At 38.2% G+C, this 18,226-nt stretch overlaps 1 protein-coding gene across 1 annotated transcript; it reads right to left on the bottom strand.

Moving 5' to 3' along the window:
- Positions 1-2,045: 2,045 nt before the first annotated feature.
- Positions 2,046-18,013, bottom strand: SLC6A1 (solute carrier family 6 member 1; the record flags this gene model as incomplete). The annotated part of the gene is made up of 14 exons (XM_079540315.1): positions 2,046-2,150; positions 5,035-5,202; positions 7,271-7,371; positions 8,691-8,793; positions 9,315-9,446; positions 10,436-10,548; positions 12,209-12,333; positions 12,650-12,753; positions 12,871-13,005; positions 13,933-14,065; positions 14,185-14,294; positions 15,437-15,537; positions 16,920-17,051; positions 17,779-18,013. 14 exons carry the CDS (start codon positions 18,011-18,013, stop codon positions 2,046-2,048), a joined length of 1,797 nt encoding a protein of 598 aa, XP_079396441.1.
- Positions 18,014-18,226: the final 213 nt, after the last annotated feature.

Below are 18,226 nucleotides of genomic sequence, written 5' to 3'. Positions count from 1 at the left end.
CACACAGTAGTTCTACAACACTATTTTGTGCTATGTGGTACGTTTGTACAGCTTTTTGCTAAAGAGCAGGTCTGTCAAACATCTGTCATAATTGTTTACAATCAAACATTAAATACTGCATTTTTCTTAGAACAACATGGGACTTGATTACATTAAACGATAGAGAGAAAGTTGGAATTTTTATCTTAGTCTAATGAAATTCACAATTATAATGTGTATGCATCATGTATAATGTGTGTGTGTGTTACTTTTCCTCTAAATCCCAAAGACTTACAGGACTTCTGCATTTCAGCCATAGCCATTTAGGATGTAGCTTAGATCTCGTAATATTTTACAGTTGATCTATGTATGAAACAGATTAGAACCTACCGAACATACTCTGAGATTTTATGATGTAGTTTGAAATACATGTGTATTATATATATATTATTTCTACAATAATGTGCTTGACATTCTGAGAATAATACCTTATTGCAAGAACATGTTTGTCACCTTCAGACAAAAACAACGAAAAACCCAACATTCACAGTTAACGTTTTTCACGTAGTAGTTCTACATAAATTGTGCTATCTAACATTGTACGTTGCACAAAAAATTGCTGAAAAGCATGTTTCATTGCACAGTTCTGTCACAGTCATTTACAATCAAACATCAAATACTGCATTTTCCATAAACCTTTGTGTCTGTCATATAGCTGCCAAACAAGAAATGCCATACGGGGCTAACTACTGCATTTTCCACACAGAGAAAACTTCCACTAGCTGAATGGGGTTTCCAGCTACGTGGCAAATGCAGATGGAGCCCGGAGTGGAAATTTTTATATTACTGAAATAGCTTTCCCTCCTGCCTTCATCACCACAAATAATATGTAAATAAAAATAAAACTGTTTTCAAAGTGCTTATGATCCATATTTTATAATTTGCTTATTTGAAACTGTTAAAGTCGTTTAATGGATTAAAAAAAACAGTTGTGAAATAAAATCCTAAATTAGAATTACAAGGTTAAGCTTCAATCTTTAAACCATTGTTTTGGTTTCTATTTTGGTGGCAATGCAATAATAGCTAATAATAACAGCCTAACAAAAGCTCAAGTACTCTGAGCTTGAATTGCAAATACCCTGTATTTCTTTTTTTTTTTTCTTTTTTGTTTTTTTGTTTTTTTTTTGCTGGGAGTATTTAAGAGCTCTTAAGAATTGCATGTTACTTCTCATCTTCCTAAAAAAATGTTAGAAGTCACATTTTTGCCCATACATCTGCGATTCATGTAGTGCTGCTTCACAGAGATGACTTCTTTTTATAAGATAGAGTATATGCTTTTAAAAAAAATCCACAATCTTGTGTGAAAGTTATCCTGAAAGGTTAAGAACAGGTAGTGTTTGCAGCCCTGCTATGCTGCCTTGCTACAAATAGCCATATAATAACTTAATTTGTAGTAGGAATGTTCATAAAGGCTATACCTACTGTGACTCTCAGTTAATTCAAAGAAGTCTCTCCCTGCTCAAATGGCCTTGACAAGAACAAATTTTTTAGGGCAGACTTTTTCACTGCAAATCACTTGGTTACAAAATACGTCATTCTTTTGTACAAAACAATTCCAAACTTAATTTTACTCCTGCAAAGTCAGAAATAACAGTCTTGGGATTCAGTGGTAAGAAGTACTGATAAACTACTAAAAATCAGTAGCACAAAACTTCAAATAGTCGTGCTAAAAGGTAGATTAAAAAGGTTTTGCACATCGGTTTACAAATGCCAAGATATGCAACTATTGTTCTGAAAGGATAAAAACATTAACAGTCTGTGGATTGCCAGAGAACACAAAATACTGTCAACATCTGAGCTCGCACAATGGTTGGATCATACCTATGGCGATTCCCTTAGAATGGAGGTGACCTTTTATCTTTTTTTCTTTTTTTTTCTTTTTTTCTTTTTTTTTTTTTTTGCCACTAGAGGTAGGTAATTATATTCTCAGACTTAAATTTGTGGTCATATTCAACCATATTTTTTGTTTTTCTGGAGTAGTATTTGTACTTTTGTAATACAGAAGTTTAGATGTAGGCTTCTTTGTTTGCGGAGTTGCTCTGTTGGGCCTGATCTGGCCCATTTTCAGGATGACTGATGTCTTCACTGGGCTGAATCATTACTTGGATGCGCTGTTTAAAGAACAACAAAAAATGCGAGGCAGTCAAAAATCTGCTTCTAGGGTTTTTTTTGTTAGTTTGCTTGTTTTAAGACAATCTCTGGCTAGGTATTGGAGCTAAGGTGAAAAAATTCTGCCCATCTCCTAAGGTCCTATGTATACTGGTCTCATATATTGAAAACATTATCAAAAATACTATTGATATTGAGCATGTCACAAAATAGCCCACTCCAGTCCAATAAGAAAATTTACTTGTGTTAAGTAAAGCTATTCTTAAATGGCTCATGTACTGAGATTTGAACGCAAACTTTTAAAAGATCTTTGCTCCATGAGTTTTCTGGAATGGGAACAAAACCAAATCATCTTAGTCTTGTTTCTATGCAGAAAGAAGAGAAACATGGAGCAGGGTGAGGAATGGCATAAAGCTCAGTCAGTCTGTAACTATTTTGAGCAGTTTGAACTGTGCTCTGTAGGAGACATGACAGTAGGAGTTGAAAGACCACACGTACAATGGTACATGTCATATGCACAGGGCACATTCAACTGAGTACGCCTAGGGGAAAGAAATTTGGGGAGACTGTAGTATGGAGTAGGAGAGGCAAGACTCTGTTGCAAGGGCACAGGTTAAACAGTGCAAACAGGTTAAACAGTTTGCAGTGGGCAGCACGGTGGTTCTCAGAGAAGTGATGGTGAACCCCTTCAAGGGTCAGAAAGACGAGAGAGAAGCAGTTGCAGCTTCTATGAGTTACTACCTCTAAGAATATAAAAGGTTCGGTAGATTTGTATTTATGATCTTTTTATTTGTTTGGTCCCTCCTAGTCCTTTTGTGTTCTCCAGTCATGAAGCTCGTCTGTGTAGCTCACACCTGTACCAAGAAAGGGAGTCCACTTTACAATGTCAAAGCATGTGACTGCCATGTTTCCTATTATCTAATGATCACAGAATCACAGGAACATAGAATGACTTAGGTTGGAAGGGAACCATAACGATCGAACTCCAATTCCCCTGCCATGGGCAGGGTTGCTAACTATTAGATCAAACTGCCCAGGGCTCTCCATCCAGCCTGGCCTTGAATGCCTTCAGGGATGGGGCATCCACAATCTCTTAGGGGAACCTGTTTGAGCGTGTCACTACCCTCTGAGGAAAGACTTTCTTCCTAACATCTAACCTAAAACTCCCCTCTTTCAGTTCAAAGCCATTCTGCCTTGTCCTGTCACTATCAGACTGTAAATTCTTTCCCCTTCCTGCTTATGAGCTCCCTTCAGGTACTGGAAGGCCATAGTGAGCCTTCTCTCCTCCAGGTTGAACAAGCTCAGCTCCCTCAACCCTTCTTTATAGGGGAGGTGCTCCAGCCCTCTGATCATCTTCATGGCCTTCCTTTGGACCTGCTCCAACAGCTTTGAATCTTTTTTGTGTTGGGGGCTCAGGTATGGATGCTGTACTCCAGCTGGGCCCTCAGAAGGACAGAACAGAACAATCACTTGCTCCACTCTGTTGGTGAAAACATTTTTCAGTGCATTCAAAATTTGAAAATCATTCAAATGCTTTCACAAATGGAAGGAATCTACAGGAAGACTGAACTGAGGAACTTCTATTGTGGTCTTACAATCTTGGCAAGGAAGCAATTATTGATATAAGGGCAACAATTGTCCATTTGCACATAAACATTTTTGTAAGACCAAGATAAAGATACTGAGTAAGTAGGAGTAAGAAAATGCATATGTCAGTAATAACAGAAAATATTTTACAGAAGTCTCTGAAGCATTGCTAAGTCTTCTAAAATTTTCTGGAGAGAAATATTTGGATACAGGTCTGAGCAACTCATGAGCCATTACCCATCAATTCTGCTTACGATCATCTGCCTCTTTGCAAGGATGGCTCTGTCAGCTGATTTTAGAATATTTCAGAAATTCTGACAAAATCACTTTGACACATAGTCATGCAGGACAGAGTTGTGTGTTTCAACTGAAGTGTCTCTTATACACAGAATGAGACTATTGCCTGGAGAGAGAAAACTAAGGATGCACACACTTCAAAAAATTAAGGAGGACAATTGACAATTAAACAGTATACTGGTCAGTAACCCTATTAGCATTTCACACTGTCAGCAGCATTTCCCCGAGGATCTTAAAATGGATTTAAGCCATAAGAAGCCTCTGTCACATGAGAAGTGTCATCTCCTTTTTAACAGATGGAATAAGGACTCAGGGAGAGGCTAAGAGCAGAATACAATGAAAAGAAGATGGCTTCTAATGTTCTTCACTAAAGTAACTCTTAACAGAAATCCTTTAATTGAGAACTAACAGAAGATGCAGCATAATCATGAGATACATCTGAGATTTTAACTTGCACTTTTTCTCAGATGCAACACAATCAGGCAGCCATTATAGCCTTCAACAGGCAAAATGTAGAACAGAAGCTCAAATATTTGACCACATTGCAGGGAGATGCTGAACAGATTCGCTATGAGCAGACTCAAGAAAATCAAGAGCTGCAACGGTTCACTTGTATGAGTTTGACTCCTATTCCTTTCAGCATCACCTGCCTTGATAGATGACAGCATGTCTTGCATTAATAAGGACAAATTTACGTGTTTTGCAAACTGGTACTTTTTTCATGAGTATGAAGAGCTGAGGTGCAAAACATCTGGAATTGTCAAAGCCTGGAAATAAGGACCACACTTAATGTGGGGAAAAGTGTTGAACAGCAGACCATATAGACACTATCTTGTCTGTTTGGTACACGTTTTTATACTTTTCATCTTGATGCAAAATAACTGGCTTGTTAGTGAGTCCACAGAAAGGATATAACTAGAAAATAACTGCTCAGCAATTTTTTGTCAGTGTGCACAGGTTTTACAGGATTCAATCACGCAGACAGGAAAAAGAGATACTTACCTGTTTCAAGGAGCCTTTCAGGGTAAGAAACATATATGCCATATAGCCTGGTATCAGCACCATAGAAGACAAAGCCATGAACCAGCCAACCCCTTGGCCCCATTTTGGGAAAACATAACTTCCCATTGTGAGAGGAGTCATTTGGACAGCACTGAAGATAAACACTCCCTGCAAAACAGAGCGGGGAGGTAGGAGGGAGAGAGAAGATTTGGATGAGTTTTATGTTCAAAAGATTTTCTGGATTGACTTGTTTCTACATCGAGGCACAGAGAAAAGGGCTCCTTAGTTCCTTGTGTATAGGGCAGCAGGCACTAACTTGTAGCCTGCAGATCAGTCTTCCAGACAGACATTGCAGAAAACAGGCAGATGTCAGCATGGTACAACTGACTGATTCCCTGCTTGCTTATTCTCAAGTTTGCAAATCTGCAAATATCTGAACTGTAATTCTGCAACTATTAAGTTTCTGGTTTTTACTAGTTTCTCATTGTTTTAATACAGCTGCATTGCACTGGTCAGCAAGGGACTCCTGTATTAAAAAGGTTCCTTAAAGCCTGACTCTCTAGTATCTGACCTCTCTAATGTTTAAGAATGCTTTGGTACTGTTTGGATCCTCCAAGCAAAGTCAGAAAATGAGGTCAGAGAGTAGAACCTATGGATCAGTAAGTGGCTGCAGATTGGTCTGTATAAACAATATCTCTTACGAAATTAAAAAAAAATACACTTCAATTTTTTTTTTAATAACAAGAGACTGGGAGATAGTTTACCTGGCTGCTTCTTACCAAATTAATCTTAATGCCTCAAGTTAACACTGTATTTTTACATATATGACGCGTATCTCAGGTAATTCAGGTATGCTGGTGATAGGAATCCACTGGTATTGCTACAGTCCTTAGATAACCTGCACAAAATCAGAGGGAAGAGGGCTACTGGGAAAGATGAGGGTTCTGGAACTACTTCCCCAATAATACCTGCATGAATGTGTCTGCTGTAGCACTGAACTGCAGCACTCGTGGGGTACTTTTTTATTTAATGGTTTTTAAACAACTAACTTGAAAACATGGTATTTTTAACTTCAGGTTCCCAAAGCAGATTTTTGTCTCAGCCTGTACACTAAATGTCTAAAGCAGCCCACATCAAGGAAAACATGATAAACTGAATCAGGAAAGCGAATCTCTTTTTCATCCCAGGTTCAGTCCTTGTGCAGAACATTTTGCCAGAGAGCAGAATACAGACTAGCAGATTTTATTTGCACTTTATCATCACATGTGACCTTGCACAGGACAACAAATTACACCGAAGACCTTACAGGACAGGAGAAATTTCATTGATAGGTTTTATCTATAGTATTTCTCATCACCTAATAAACAAAATGTACTCTTTATTCTTTCCTCAACACTTGCTTTCAGAAAACAAAAACCTTCTTCACTTGTGTAGAGATGAATCAAAGAACCCTCTGTCTAATAACCCTGTTGTGCCTCTCTTTAGTGCTGTTTGTTTACCTATGGTCTTTGGCTACCCACTTGGGAATATCAAGGAAATAGCAGTGAGTGAGAAGTATTATGTCAAGTATACTTGAAAACATTTTAAAATTGCATTTGGGCTTACTAAGTCTGCGTATTAAGCTTACATTTCTGTACTTATTATTTCCAAAAGACACTGAATGGGATTAAATGGACAAAGCCTAGAATCAGTAAAGGACAGTTCTGTGGTTTCCAAAGCACAAAATCCTTGCAAGGTTTGACAGAAAAAACAGTAGAAATGCCTTACAAATTGGGTTATATATTCTACAGAATCCCATGAAGGAAGAACATCAGCTTATAAATGTAACCTGTTGCCTGAATAGCCCTTCTGAAGGAATTCAGTTTACAATACATGGTGTTTTTTTTTTTTTTTGTGTACATAGAAAATTTACAAAGATTAGCAAATTTTACTTAAGAATACATGAAATGGTCAAAATTTGTTTCTTACTTCTGTGCCAATTAACTGTGCTTTTGACTAATCAGCATTTCCAGAAGACTAATACAAATCTTGAAATTGTGTCGTGTTTCTTTTCTTAGTGCACAGGCTTCTTCTAAAGACAAGGGGTTTTGCCTATTGCCTTCAATGGAATTGCTCATACCCTTAAGTAAAGGATGAGGTCAGGTATGAAACTATGGGGGTGTAAAGGACAATAGTGGAGTGCATAGTACACCTTGTGTATCTCTCTTAAACCATACTATAAAAGTTTGTTTCTTACTGCCACAATGATTGGAGTAAAAAATGACCAGCAGAGTTTCCACCAGATGCAGGGTCTGTATCCCACCATCTCTTGGATGTTGTCATAAAATCTATTAACACCTAAATATAAAAATAAGAAACAATATAGAAATTATCACATAACTGATTCAATTGAAAGCTCAATGCTTTCGAGAGACTGTCACAAATGAAGTAGTATATTTGGAAGCTCTATATAGACCTCAATCGACATAACATTTCACCTACTGGAATGGGAAATAAATGTGCAAATTCATAAGAACCAAAATCATTTTTTAATCTTTTTTTATTTTATCTACTACCAGTGAAAATGTTCCTCTGCAAAGACAGCGGAAGTCCATACAATAAATTGGTCTTAGAAGAAATAGATATTTAGAATGATATTTCACAGAATAAAGAAAAAAATAAATCCATACCACCATTAGCCAGCAGCACAGGCTTCACTTTGTGGAGTGTATGTTCACTGAATACATGCAGAGCTGCACATGAAATCAAAGAGTAGGCTAGCCCTTCTGTTGCTGCTGCTATCTGCTAATAATCCATCACCTTCCAAAAGGTACATCTACTGCATTATTTATAACTTCCTATTAGATTTCTTTATTACTTAGCTGGTGCATTTTCTGTTCACATTTGTAGGATTTATAGGCTGGTTATAAATTATATATTATATATATATATTAATATATATATATATTATAGGCTGTTTATATATATATACATATATATATAATATACATATTATATATATATATGATATACATATACATACTATATATATATATATAGTATATATATATATATATATATATAGTGTATATATATATATATTATAGGCTGTTTCCTCCTCTAAGGCTATATAAAGGCAGCAGAAAGACTCCAGTTATCTAGCTCTGAATCAGTTTTGTAACACAACCTAACATTCCTTACTAACATCAAAATTAACATACAAATACTATGGAAAGAATATTATATTATATATATTTCTTCATCTTTAAACACAGAGTTGTCAGCCCAGACTTCTGAATATTTTAGAGCAGTTATGCAAGACAGAATTGAGCAAGGAGCCCACCTCTCCCTCCAAGACCCTAAAGTAACAGAGCCATTTCTGGAAAAGAAACATTACAAGGTACAAGAGACCCAAGTCATTACGTTGAGAGAGGGAAACAAAAAAAAAAAAAAAAAAAAAAAAAGATGTAAAGATGTCAGTGTTCCTGAAACACCCAGCATCTCATCACTTTGAGGCTGATACATAGGGACATAGGGTGTTTTAAAGAGGCAGGAGTACCTCGCACCAACCACCTTGGAGTCCTTAGTGAAGTTATGTGCACAGAAAGCAAGGCCAGTTTCAATTCCAGCTGCAAATGTGGAAAAACAAAACAAAACAAACCCAAAAACTTGTTTACCATAGCACCAGGATATGGAGATGCACTCAAAGAATACAAGGAACAAGAGACTCATCCCACTGGCAGAGTAGTAGTCAAAAAGCTTAAACACATAGATTCCACCCTAAAACACATAAGGAGGAAGTGTTAGAATAAGTATTAAGGACTCCAATCTCAAAATGGATTAAAATACAAGCTAAAAACCAACAGTGGAGCACAGGGTACAATGTAAATTAATTAACATTAACAGCTTGAAGTCTTCTAATGCATGAGGTCAGTACTGACAAGAATTAGATTGGAGCCAGAATTCAATTAATGGTTTGATTTCACTTTACTCCTTTTTGTTCAACAATTCATACACTTCCCTCAATCTGTCTGCAATCTACTAGTTCACAGGAAGCAATGGAGAGCATCTCTAGTTAGCATTTCTTGAACCGTATGAGGGATTGTGGATATGAGCGTTTTTTCGTCACATGAACCATTCAGCAAGCCTCACTGCATCCAGGGCATACAGGGACTGTACACCTGCAAGCTAATGTCTGCTTCCTGAAGCCTCTGCAATGATTCTACGGGGGGATGGTGGAAGAGGGAAATGAAGCAGATAGGTACAGCGGAAATAAGAACACATTCTTCTACTGAACGTACCTGAGTAATGTTGGACAGCCCTATCAGATAGGAAACAATACACACAACAGCAATGAAGATTTCCCTTCGATTGCGCAGTAACTTTGGAAATTCATCCACCAAAGCTGTTATGAATCCTTCGACAGTGCAGAACTGCAAGTACATTTAGAAATAAAATACAACGCGATGCATTGCAACTGCAGGATTGGGTTTAGGGGAGGAGTTCTGAATAACACTCATCACAGGCCTAAGGCTGCATCCATTAAATGATAAAGGAAAATTCATCTGACTGCAGAGGAAGCAGTGCTTCTGAATATCCTTGTTTCTGTCTGAAAAGATCTATGCAAAAAAGATTCCCAGCTTGAAAAACATTCAACATTCGAAAGTATGACCTATAGCATGTGCTTAACAACATAAAGTGCTCTTTCTTGTGATGGAAGCCTGCAGTTGAAGGCTTTGGTCCACGGATCTATCAAAAAACCTTGACTTCTTCCATTATTTACTTACATATATGAAAGCTCAAAAAGTCTGATTAGATCCGTGCTTCAGAGCGAAGACTAGAGACACAAGATTGATTCTAAAATGTTATAAAGCAGATACTTTCTGCAGCTCCAGAAACGTCAATGGAATGGTAACATTTTTACTGAGAATGTAAATGTAACGGTCTTCCAAGTATATATATATTTTATACTCAAAATAAACATGTTTTACTGATTTCCAACCATGAAATCAGAGTAACCAATATTTACAGTTCTTACAAATCATAGGGCATGGTCACCTTTCAGAAATATTTGTGCTATTTAAATCTTGTAAAAAATATGTCAACGTTTCCCAAGTTCATTAACAACTCAGAAGTATTTTAATGCTGTGATTGAATGGTTGAGATTCCACATGAAGATCCTCTGTTTGCAGAATAAATTGCCTAATTATTCGGCATACAATTCCAACAGTTCACGAAAAATGAAAGGCTCCTCCAATTCTTTCCCTCCTCGGTATCTCCTACTGTTTATCTGATTATACCAGAACCAATGCACCAGTAACAGCTGGCAATGTGGAAAGCACAGAGCAAAGCCAACACTCTACCATACGTTTTGCGGAAAACTCATCTTCTTTATTGTTAATAATTTTTATGCCAGTATTACCTGACTGTCAATTCCAAGCATTAGCAGCATGGAGAAGAACAGTATTGCCCACAAAGGAGAAATTGGTAACTGTGTCACTGCTTCTGGATAAGCTAGAAATGCCAGTCCAGGACCTGTAGGAGAAAAAGGATACAAAATGTCAATGTAATTGATTGGGTTCTGGGATTATCAACTCCTGTTGATACATGGGTTTATTTGAATGACTTAGTCATGGATGCATCTGTCAATCAAGGGATTTTGGCTCAAATGGTGTTAATTGTGAAGTCAGTGCACACATCTTGCATTAAAAAACAACCAACCAAAATAAAAACAAAACCTGAAAAAACCCAAACCAACCAAGGAAAACACTAGATAAAGTTCAGAAGTCACTCCTGGGAGACACCTTTGTATAGTAAACAAGGAATGTTGTCCTTAGCTAGGAATATATCTTCAGTTAAGAACCAGCCTCTGAATTACTTCCTCTGAAGTAATCACTGATGGCTTTAACTTCTGCTCTGCATCGAGTATTTTAATGGAGGAACAAAGCTCAGAAATGGAGAAGACACTTTCCAGCACTTAAAGTATTTCCATTTGCTGTTGTACCATGAATTCTCTTATAAAACACATTTTAATATGCTTTGTAGTTGTAAATAGGTAAACATTTTCATTCACATTCCTAACAACTGTTGATGAGAGCAAAGTACTGGAAGAAGAACCTTAAATCAGGCTGCCCAGAGATCCTTCCAATTTTGTCTTGATGCCTCCAAAAATGGGGCATCTACAAATTCTCTGGGCAGCCTGTGCCAGTGCCTCACCACTCTCTGAATAAAAAATTCTTTCCTAATATCTCATCTAAATCTCCTCTCAGTTTAAAGAAGTGACAACAATGTATGTCATAACATTTTTTGCTTTTTTTTTTTTTTGGATGAAGACTATTTCTGGTGCTTAAATTCTCTCATTTTCATCAGTGATATTTGTTTGCCAGTACAGTAATACACATTTTGTCCACCAGACTTCCGACCATGCTTTCTGTTATCAGAACGCTCCCTGTGGCCAAAATTGCTAAATGAGTATTTGGTGCACCAGCTGGGTTAAGGTAACCATCTGCTCTGCTTCTGTAAGCTTCTTCTTCTGGAAGAAAGGCAAAGAACTGCAAAGTATACAGAATCTATCTATGGATCTATCGTACTGCCCTGCATAAGATTACTTTTCTAATAAAAGGCCCCATAAAATTGGCTCATAGCTGTAGTTTAACCAGTGAGAGACTGATATGCCTCAAAGGGTTTGACCTCAAGAAACAGTAGAAAGAATTTAAAAACCTAACCGAATTTGAGAATATATGGTCCTAAAACATAATGACCATAATTCCTCCTTTCAGGTTGTTTTTAAGAATTTCAGTAGCAAGGGGCTCTCAATCTGATGTCACAGCCAAGCACTCAAACAGCTACATGTGCTGCCACCTCTTATAAATGCAGTCCCTGTAAGCATATTCATTAGTATTCACTGCATCAACCCAGTATGCATTTCTGGCTGACCACTCTCCAACGCTAAAGCTTTGCAAGCACTGAAGGCAGGCAGTCTGTTAAATGTGAAATGATTTTGCTGGTACTGCCTTAAGAAGTTTGAAAGACTGGTTGCAAGAGGGAGAGTGTTAAGTGCTACTGAAATGACAGGGGGCAGAGGAATGCTTTGAAGAAGAGATTTTAAACAAATACGTGAAGTAGTTGGGATGCAATATACAAACAAAAAATAATTGATGCCTCTGAAGAACTTAGAGAAAAATATATTATGTACCTGATGCTGCAACATCTGCAATGGGCCTCTTTGTGACATTAGCCATGAATCCAACAATGGAGAAGATGACAAAGCCTGCAAACATGCTTGTGCATGAGTTTATGCAGCACACTATGATGGAGTCCCTGAAATAAAGATAAGGTGTTTTAAGCAGTAAAGTAATGCTAATGCTCAGTATATTACCATTTTTTTCCTTTGAAAAGGTTTCGTGGATAAATTTAATGATTTTAGATTTCATAGAATGGGTTCCGTTTCACACTGGACGAGTCACATCTCTCTCATTAGTGTAAATGCAGTTATACATCTCATTCTTACATACACATAACATTTAATACTTCAGAGATTATACATTAATTCAGAGATACAGGACCCAGAAAGATAGAATCCAGCTCCAGCTGAGAGGGCAAAGTACTACTGTAATATGAGCGGTCATGTGCTTACCTGTAAACATTATTGTGGAAAGGGTTGTAACTTCCAAGGGCAATCAGTGAACCAAGACCCAAACCATAGGAGAAGAAAATCTGCGTGGCAGCATCCAGCCAAACCTGATGGCAAGAAATATATATATATATTTAAATCATTTCTCTGCTTCAACAGCAAATCTTATGTCTGAAAGGTGAAGTTAGTGGTGGAACTTTTGTTTACAAAGACTAGATATTTACCTCAGAGTCTGAAAGCTTACTGAAGTTGGGAGTTATATAGAACAAAATGCCTTCCTTTGCTCCAGGCAGTGTAACACCACGGAAGAACAAGATAAGCAGCATAACATAGGGATAAGTAGCAGAGAAATACACCACCTGATTTGAAGAAAAAAGACATTGTAAGTGCGGAAGAATCATCTGTGTTTGTTCAGGTATTTGCTCCAAAAAATTAAAGCTTAGAGTGTAAAGGGCCTAATGCTGAACATCCAAAACACTGTGTCTTCAGTTCAGGCAGTTGTTGCCAACTTTCCTGGGTGGACTAGAAGGCTTCTGCACCAGGGGCTTGTGCTTCTCTTTCTTGTGTTCAACAAGGGAGTTCCCCAAACCACAAGATTCATAGCTGCAGTACTCCTACCCTGCTTGTAGAATATAATTTTACTTCTCTTTTCAAACAGCTACTTTAACATCTTTAACATTCTGATTTCATCACTGTAACTGCACTTCAGTGTCCAACTCTAAAATGCTGTTACCCTTCCATTCCTGGAGAAAGATCTCTCACAATAAACTTCCTTTAATTCGGTTTGGTACTTAGAAACCAATCAGACTCAAAGAAGTATAGTATGCAAGCATGCCTGTGGCCAGAACCATGTCTGGCTCTCATTCAGCATAAGAAGGGAAAAGTTCTGGCATGCACCTTCAACAGTTACATATCTAAGTCCATCAAGAGTTGTTTAATAAATGTATACTGGTTACTGAAGCCAACATGCCGCATCCTCACTCTACTACAATTCAAACTAGCCAGAATATTCCTTTGAGGAGCAAGCAGATTTATATTTAGGGATTTTCTACTTGGCAAAGCTAGGAAGTCTGTAAATGAACACCCTAACCAAGATGGTCAGAGCAAGCTGTGGAGCCTTGTCAAACAAATGGTACTCTATCAATTCAAATAGGACAGAAACGCAATGCTTAACAGAACTGTCCCAGAAAACTGTCCCACTGTGTCTTACCTCATAAATTTTCAAAATATCTTAGTAAAATAAGCATTTTAAATCAAAATATACTTACAGTATTTTTTCATCTTACCTTTCCAGTCCAGCCCACCCCCTTCCAGATACAAAAATAAACCAGAATCCAGGCAATTGCCAGAGTAATTGCTAGCGGCCATCGGATCTGCCCTGGTTTTTCCAATCCATCAGTCATCTGGTGCATGTTGCGTCTAGAAAAAGCAAACAGAATGGTATATTTGATAATCAGTTCAGAAGATGGCATATGAAATATAATAAGCTAATCCTTGCAAATGCACAGAAATGGCATAGAGAAACATTCTCAGCTTACTCCCAGAATTCAACCACAGCACTTGTCATGTTGGTGGTGTTTGCTAAGGTATAATTGGAGAAGCAGCGATCAGTGTTCCATGGGTTCTCACAGTGCTTCCAGGGAAGAGTCTATTTACAAAGGAGAAAGAGAGAAAATCCTAAACAGTCAATTTTAAAGTAAGCATTACCCCAAATACCTCATTTTACAAAAAAAGAAAGGAGAACTAATATATTTTGACTTCTGCGATGTACTGATCTCCCTGTGGTGCGTGTCTGCCACGTAAGTTATTTAGCTTTGTATCAATTACATCAATCAGATGCGGAAGTATTTCTTCCTTTCTTTACTATACCTGCTCAAATGCTTTGGAGTTGGCTGTCTCTCAGCATGTTCGAGTACACTGAGCATACTACAAGAAACAAGGGCAGCGCAAAGGACCTCCTGGAGGTCCAGTTACCTCCTGTTGCACTACCCGTAATAAAAACATCATGATTACTTATCAGAGTTCAATTATCTCCTTCGGCCAAGGGACAATTAGAAAAATGGACACGTCTAAAAAACAAAACTTACATTGTTATCTTTCTGAAATTGTAATAGACAAAGCCTATTTGCACGTGTTATGTAATAGAGTGAATCTGATACAAATACAGCATAGATTTTCTTGTGATGGCAGATCTTGGAAAACATTATCACATTAAAAAAAACTCAAAAAAGAAAAAAAAAAGGAAGAAAAAACAAACACAAAAACCCAACCTTTTACACACTAGAATTTTTCTCAGAGGAATGACTGGTTGCCTCTTTGTTGAAAGACAAGGTGATACTAGCACTCGTGTTAGCATTGCCAGGACTAGCAGTCACAAGCCTGAGCACAGATTCTCTGCATCTGCCTGGTAGAGAAGAAAGCAGGCATGCTTGTGATTGAATGGCAAACAGGTAATAAAGTGAAACTAAAAGGGGACAGATGAAAGACCTATGGCTCTGAAGATCAGAATCAGAAAATTTAAACAAACCAGTAAGAAAGGGAAGCCTAGGGCTCCAAAACAAGCTTTTACTGTGTTTCTCCACTGACATTCAGTTTTCTATCCTGCGTTTCTCATGAAGGAAAAAAAAATTGAATTTTTAAAGAGTTTTTTTGAATAAAAAAATTCTTATCCTACTGATTTTTATGTATTTTGTGTAATCTCTCACCTTCACAGTGAGATAGTTTAATCAGCTAGCTACCTCACTTTGCTTTTCCTTGAACAAAATCCCTCCACTTCAACCCCATACTTACAGTTGTAAAGGAATTATACAGGTAATAAATGGCCCATGAAATAATCACAATGTAGTAAATATTTAGCCAAAAGGAAAGGACTGCAGCAGCTAGTCCCACACCTGCAAAACAAGAAACAAAAGAAGGTAACTTTCTGTAATGGTTGCATGAGCGTCAGCTCAAGTGCTGCAGTAGGACAAATGATGCAGATAGCATTTACCAGATGCTGTAAGTTCAAATTCTAGAAGTACCTCTACAAAAAGATAGCTAATCTGAGCGATGGCTAATCTAATTAGATCAGTTACAGCGCCCAGTTCTCAGTGCTGCAGTAAGCACTCACATCTGCTGCTGCTGAGATTTTTTTACTGGAGTTTCTTACTTGTAGGGAAGAGAGCTAAATCAAATCATTCTCCAAAACAGCAGTACCACAGCAACTTCTGGCATATGCACACAAACTGTGTACAAGTTAAAAGACCAGTCAGCCCTTTAGTTCACTGCTGAAAGTACTTCACCCTTAGTATAATGCTATTTTGGTAGCTCAGGCTAAAGAAACAAGTCAGGAGTTCTGCGATCAGAATGTCCTCTTCTGCTCCACATGGAGACTTCTTAAGGGCCATTTTAAAAAGTTCAGGCTGATGACACTTGCTGCATGACACTAAACAGGAAGAAGTATTCAAAATAACGAGCAAAGTAAAGTCTATACTTTGCACTGTACTCCCTGTCAACATCAGTAACTCAAGCACAGTTACAATACAAATCTGTGAGAAATGTTTTAATCTACTTGTGTTTTCCAAACAAAACATTTCCTGGCACAGAACCCATCCTAAAAAACCTTTTATCCCACCCTGTGCTAATTGTCAGTCCTATTGTGTGAAGTAATTCATAACTCAGCCTATAACTTGCTCTTTTGCTGGACCACAAGTCAACTCAGGAGCTCTTAAGTATCAAGTGGTTTAGGATTAGGGGATGGAAAGCAGTATGTGATGCTTGTGAGTTTACACAGAATCCAGGATAAAATCTTAAGGTTCTAGAACTGAGAAAACCAAACTAGCTGAAAATCTAAGCATGGAGTGATCTTTCTTTCAAGCAATTCAGATTGGAATTGCTAGCTTTGAAGTGTCCAGCCTTCACATATCAGTACAAAACAAAAGGAGATACAAACCCTCATGACCTGGAATAGAAACATGGTTTATCAAAATGCTGTGAACCAAGGAACCAAGTTCTTTGCCTGCTCAGACAGGTTGCTAGATTTTGAACTATCTTTGTGTGTTCCTAACAAAAATGAGTTTTTAAATTTCACAGAATTAGTCTGTTGATGCCTGTTTTTAAAGGGAAATGAAAAATATCCTAGCTTGTCTCAAAATTGTCAGTTACACCTCATAAAATTAGGAGTTGCTGTAAAATATGGTAGTTTAAGTAAAAATGAAGAAATGTCCGTGCCCTGCCACTTCGTGTAATGTCTGCTACATGGATAAACAGAAAGAAATACAAATTCATATTGTACCTTTGAACATTGGAGCAAGCTTCCACACTCCAAGGCCTCCTATAGATGTGTACTGACCAAGGGAACACTCCAAAAGAAACAGTGGCACTCCAGCAAAAATTAGAGTTAGGAAATAAGGTATCAGGAATGCACCTAAAAAGAAATAAGAAAAAGCCTATTACAGTGCAGAAAGCCACTACTGTTTCTAGCTTTTCCACCCCTACTATATCTGGAAAGAAACCCACATTTTTTCTCTGAGGTGTAGCTTGCTAAAACAGCTAGTGAGCAGCACATGCACAGTTCTGAACCAGTATCTCAAGAGGTTTTGCTAAGGGAAAAAATGTCTCTCCCCATCATGTAAATACCTTCCATTTAAGTAAAAACCAAAATACAATGGACCATGCATTTTGTTGTCTTCATCCATAAGAGCAGCACGCATACAGTATAAAGGCTTTAGCCAGAACTGGCTGCTTTCCAGCTGAAGCCAGCCTTTGATGATAAGCTCTGAGTAAGAGTTACAAGCCTTATGCAATCCTCTCAAACGCTCAATCCAAAAGAGGGTTCTGAAGGGTTGGAGGGGAATGTGCTTCAATTCTTTTCTAATACCTTATGGTCTTTTATAAGCACTTGCCAATGAGACATTAGAATAAACTCGAGGGCACAGCAGACTTCAAAGCAGAGCGCCCTGCTCTGAGATGCTTCCAACCCTCATGATCTAGTTAAAAGCAAAGCAAAGAGAAAAAAAAAAAAGCAACCCTAAAATCACACATACACAGATGGAAAAAAAACCGTCTACTGAAACACATTTCTAACAATTTTTATGGCAAATACTAACATGCACATATGCCAAAAGTTGTAAAAAAATAAAGAGCAAACATACCTCCACCATTCTTGCCACAGAGGTATGGAAACCGCCACACATTCCCTAAACCAATGGCATAACCTACACAGGACATAAGAAAGTCAAATTTTCCTTTCCAGGTATCTCGGTCCGGAAGGTCCGTCTTCTTCTTCTGCACTTTTACTACCAAAGTTTTAGGCTTGTCATTGGTGATCGAAGCGTCAACTTCCGTGGAGATCTGCCCGTCGGCCACCTTCGTTCCGTTTGTTGCCATGTCTCGGGGCTTGGCGGGGGAGGCTCTGGTGGCCGCCGGACGAGGGATTTCAGCTCCGGTCCACGTGGACAGCAGCTTTGCGGCTCGCCGTGGCCCAGCCGCGTGTCAGCCCTGGGCGGCGGGCGCTGTGCGGCTCCGGGGTGCTCTGCAAGGCACAAGAGGGGCACTCAGCAGGGCCCGGCTGCCGCTCTGCCCTCGGCTCAGTCTGCTTCC

Source organism: Tetrao urogallus (assembly GCF_951394365.1).
Source record: "Tetrao urogallus genome assembly, chromosome: 10".
NCBI lineage: Eukaryota > Metazoa > Chordata > Aves > Galliformes > Phasianidae > Tetrao > Tetrao urogallus.
The sequence above is the reverse complement of the archived record's forward strand: the minus strand, read 5'-3'. Positions and strand labels throughout refer to the sequence as shown.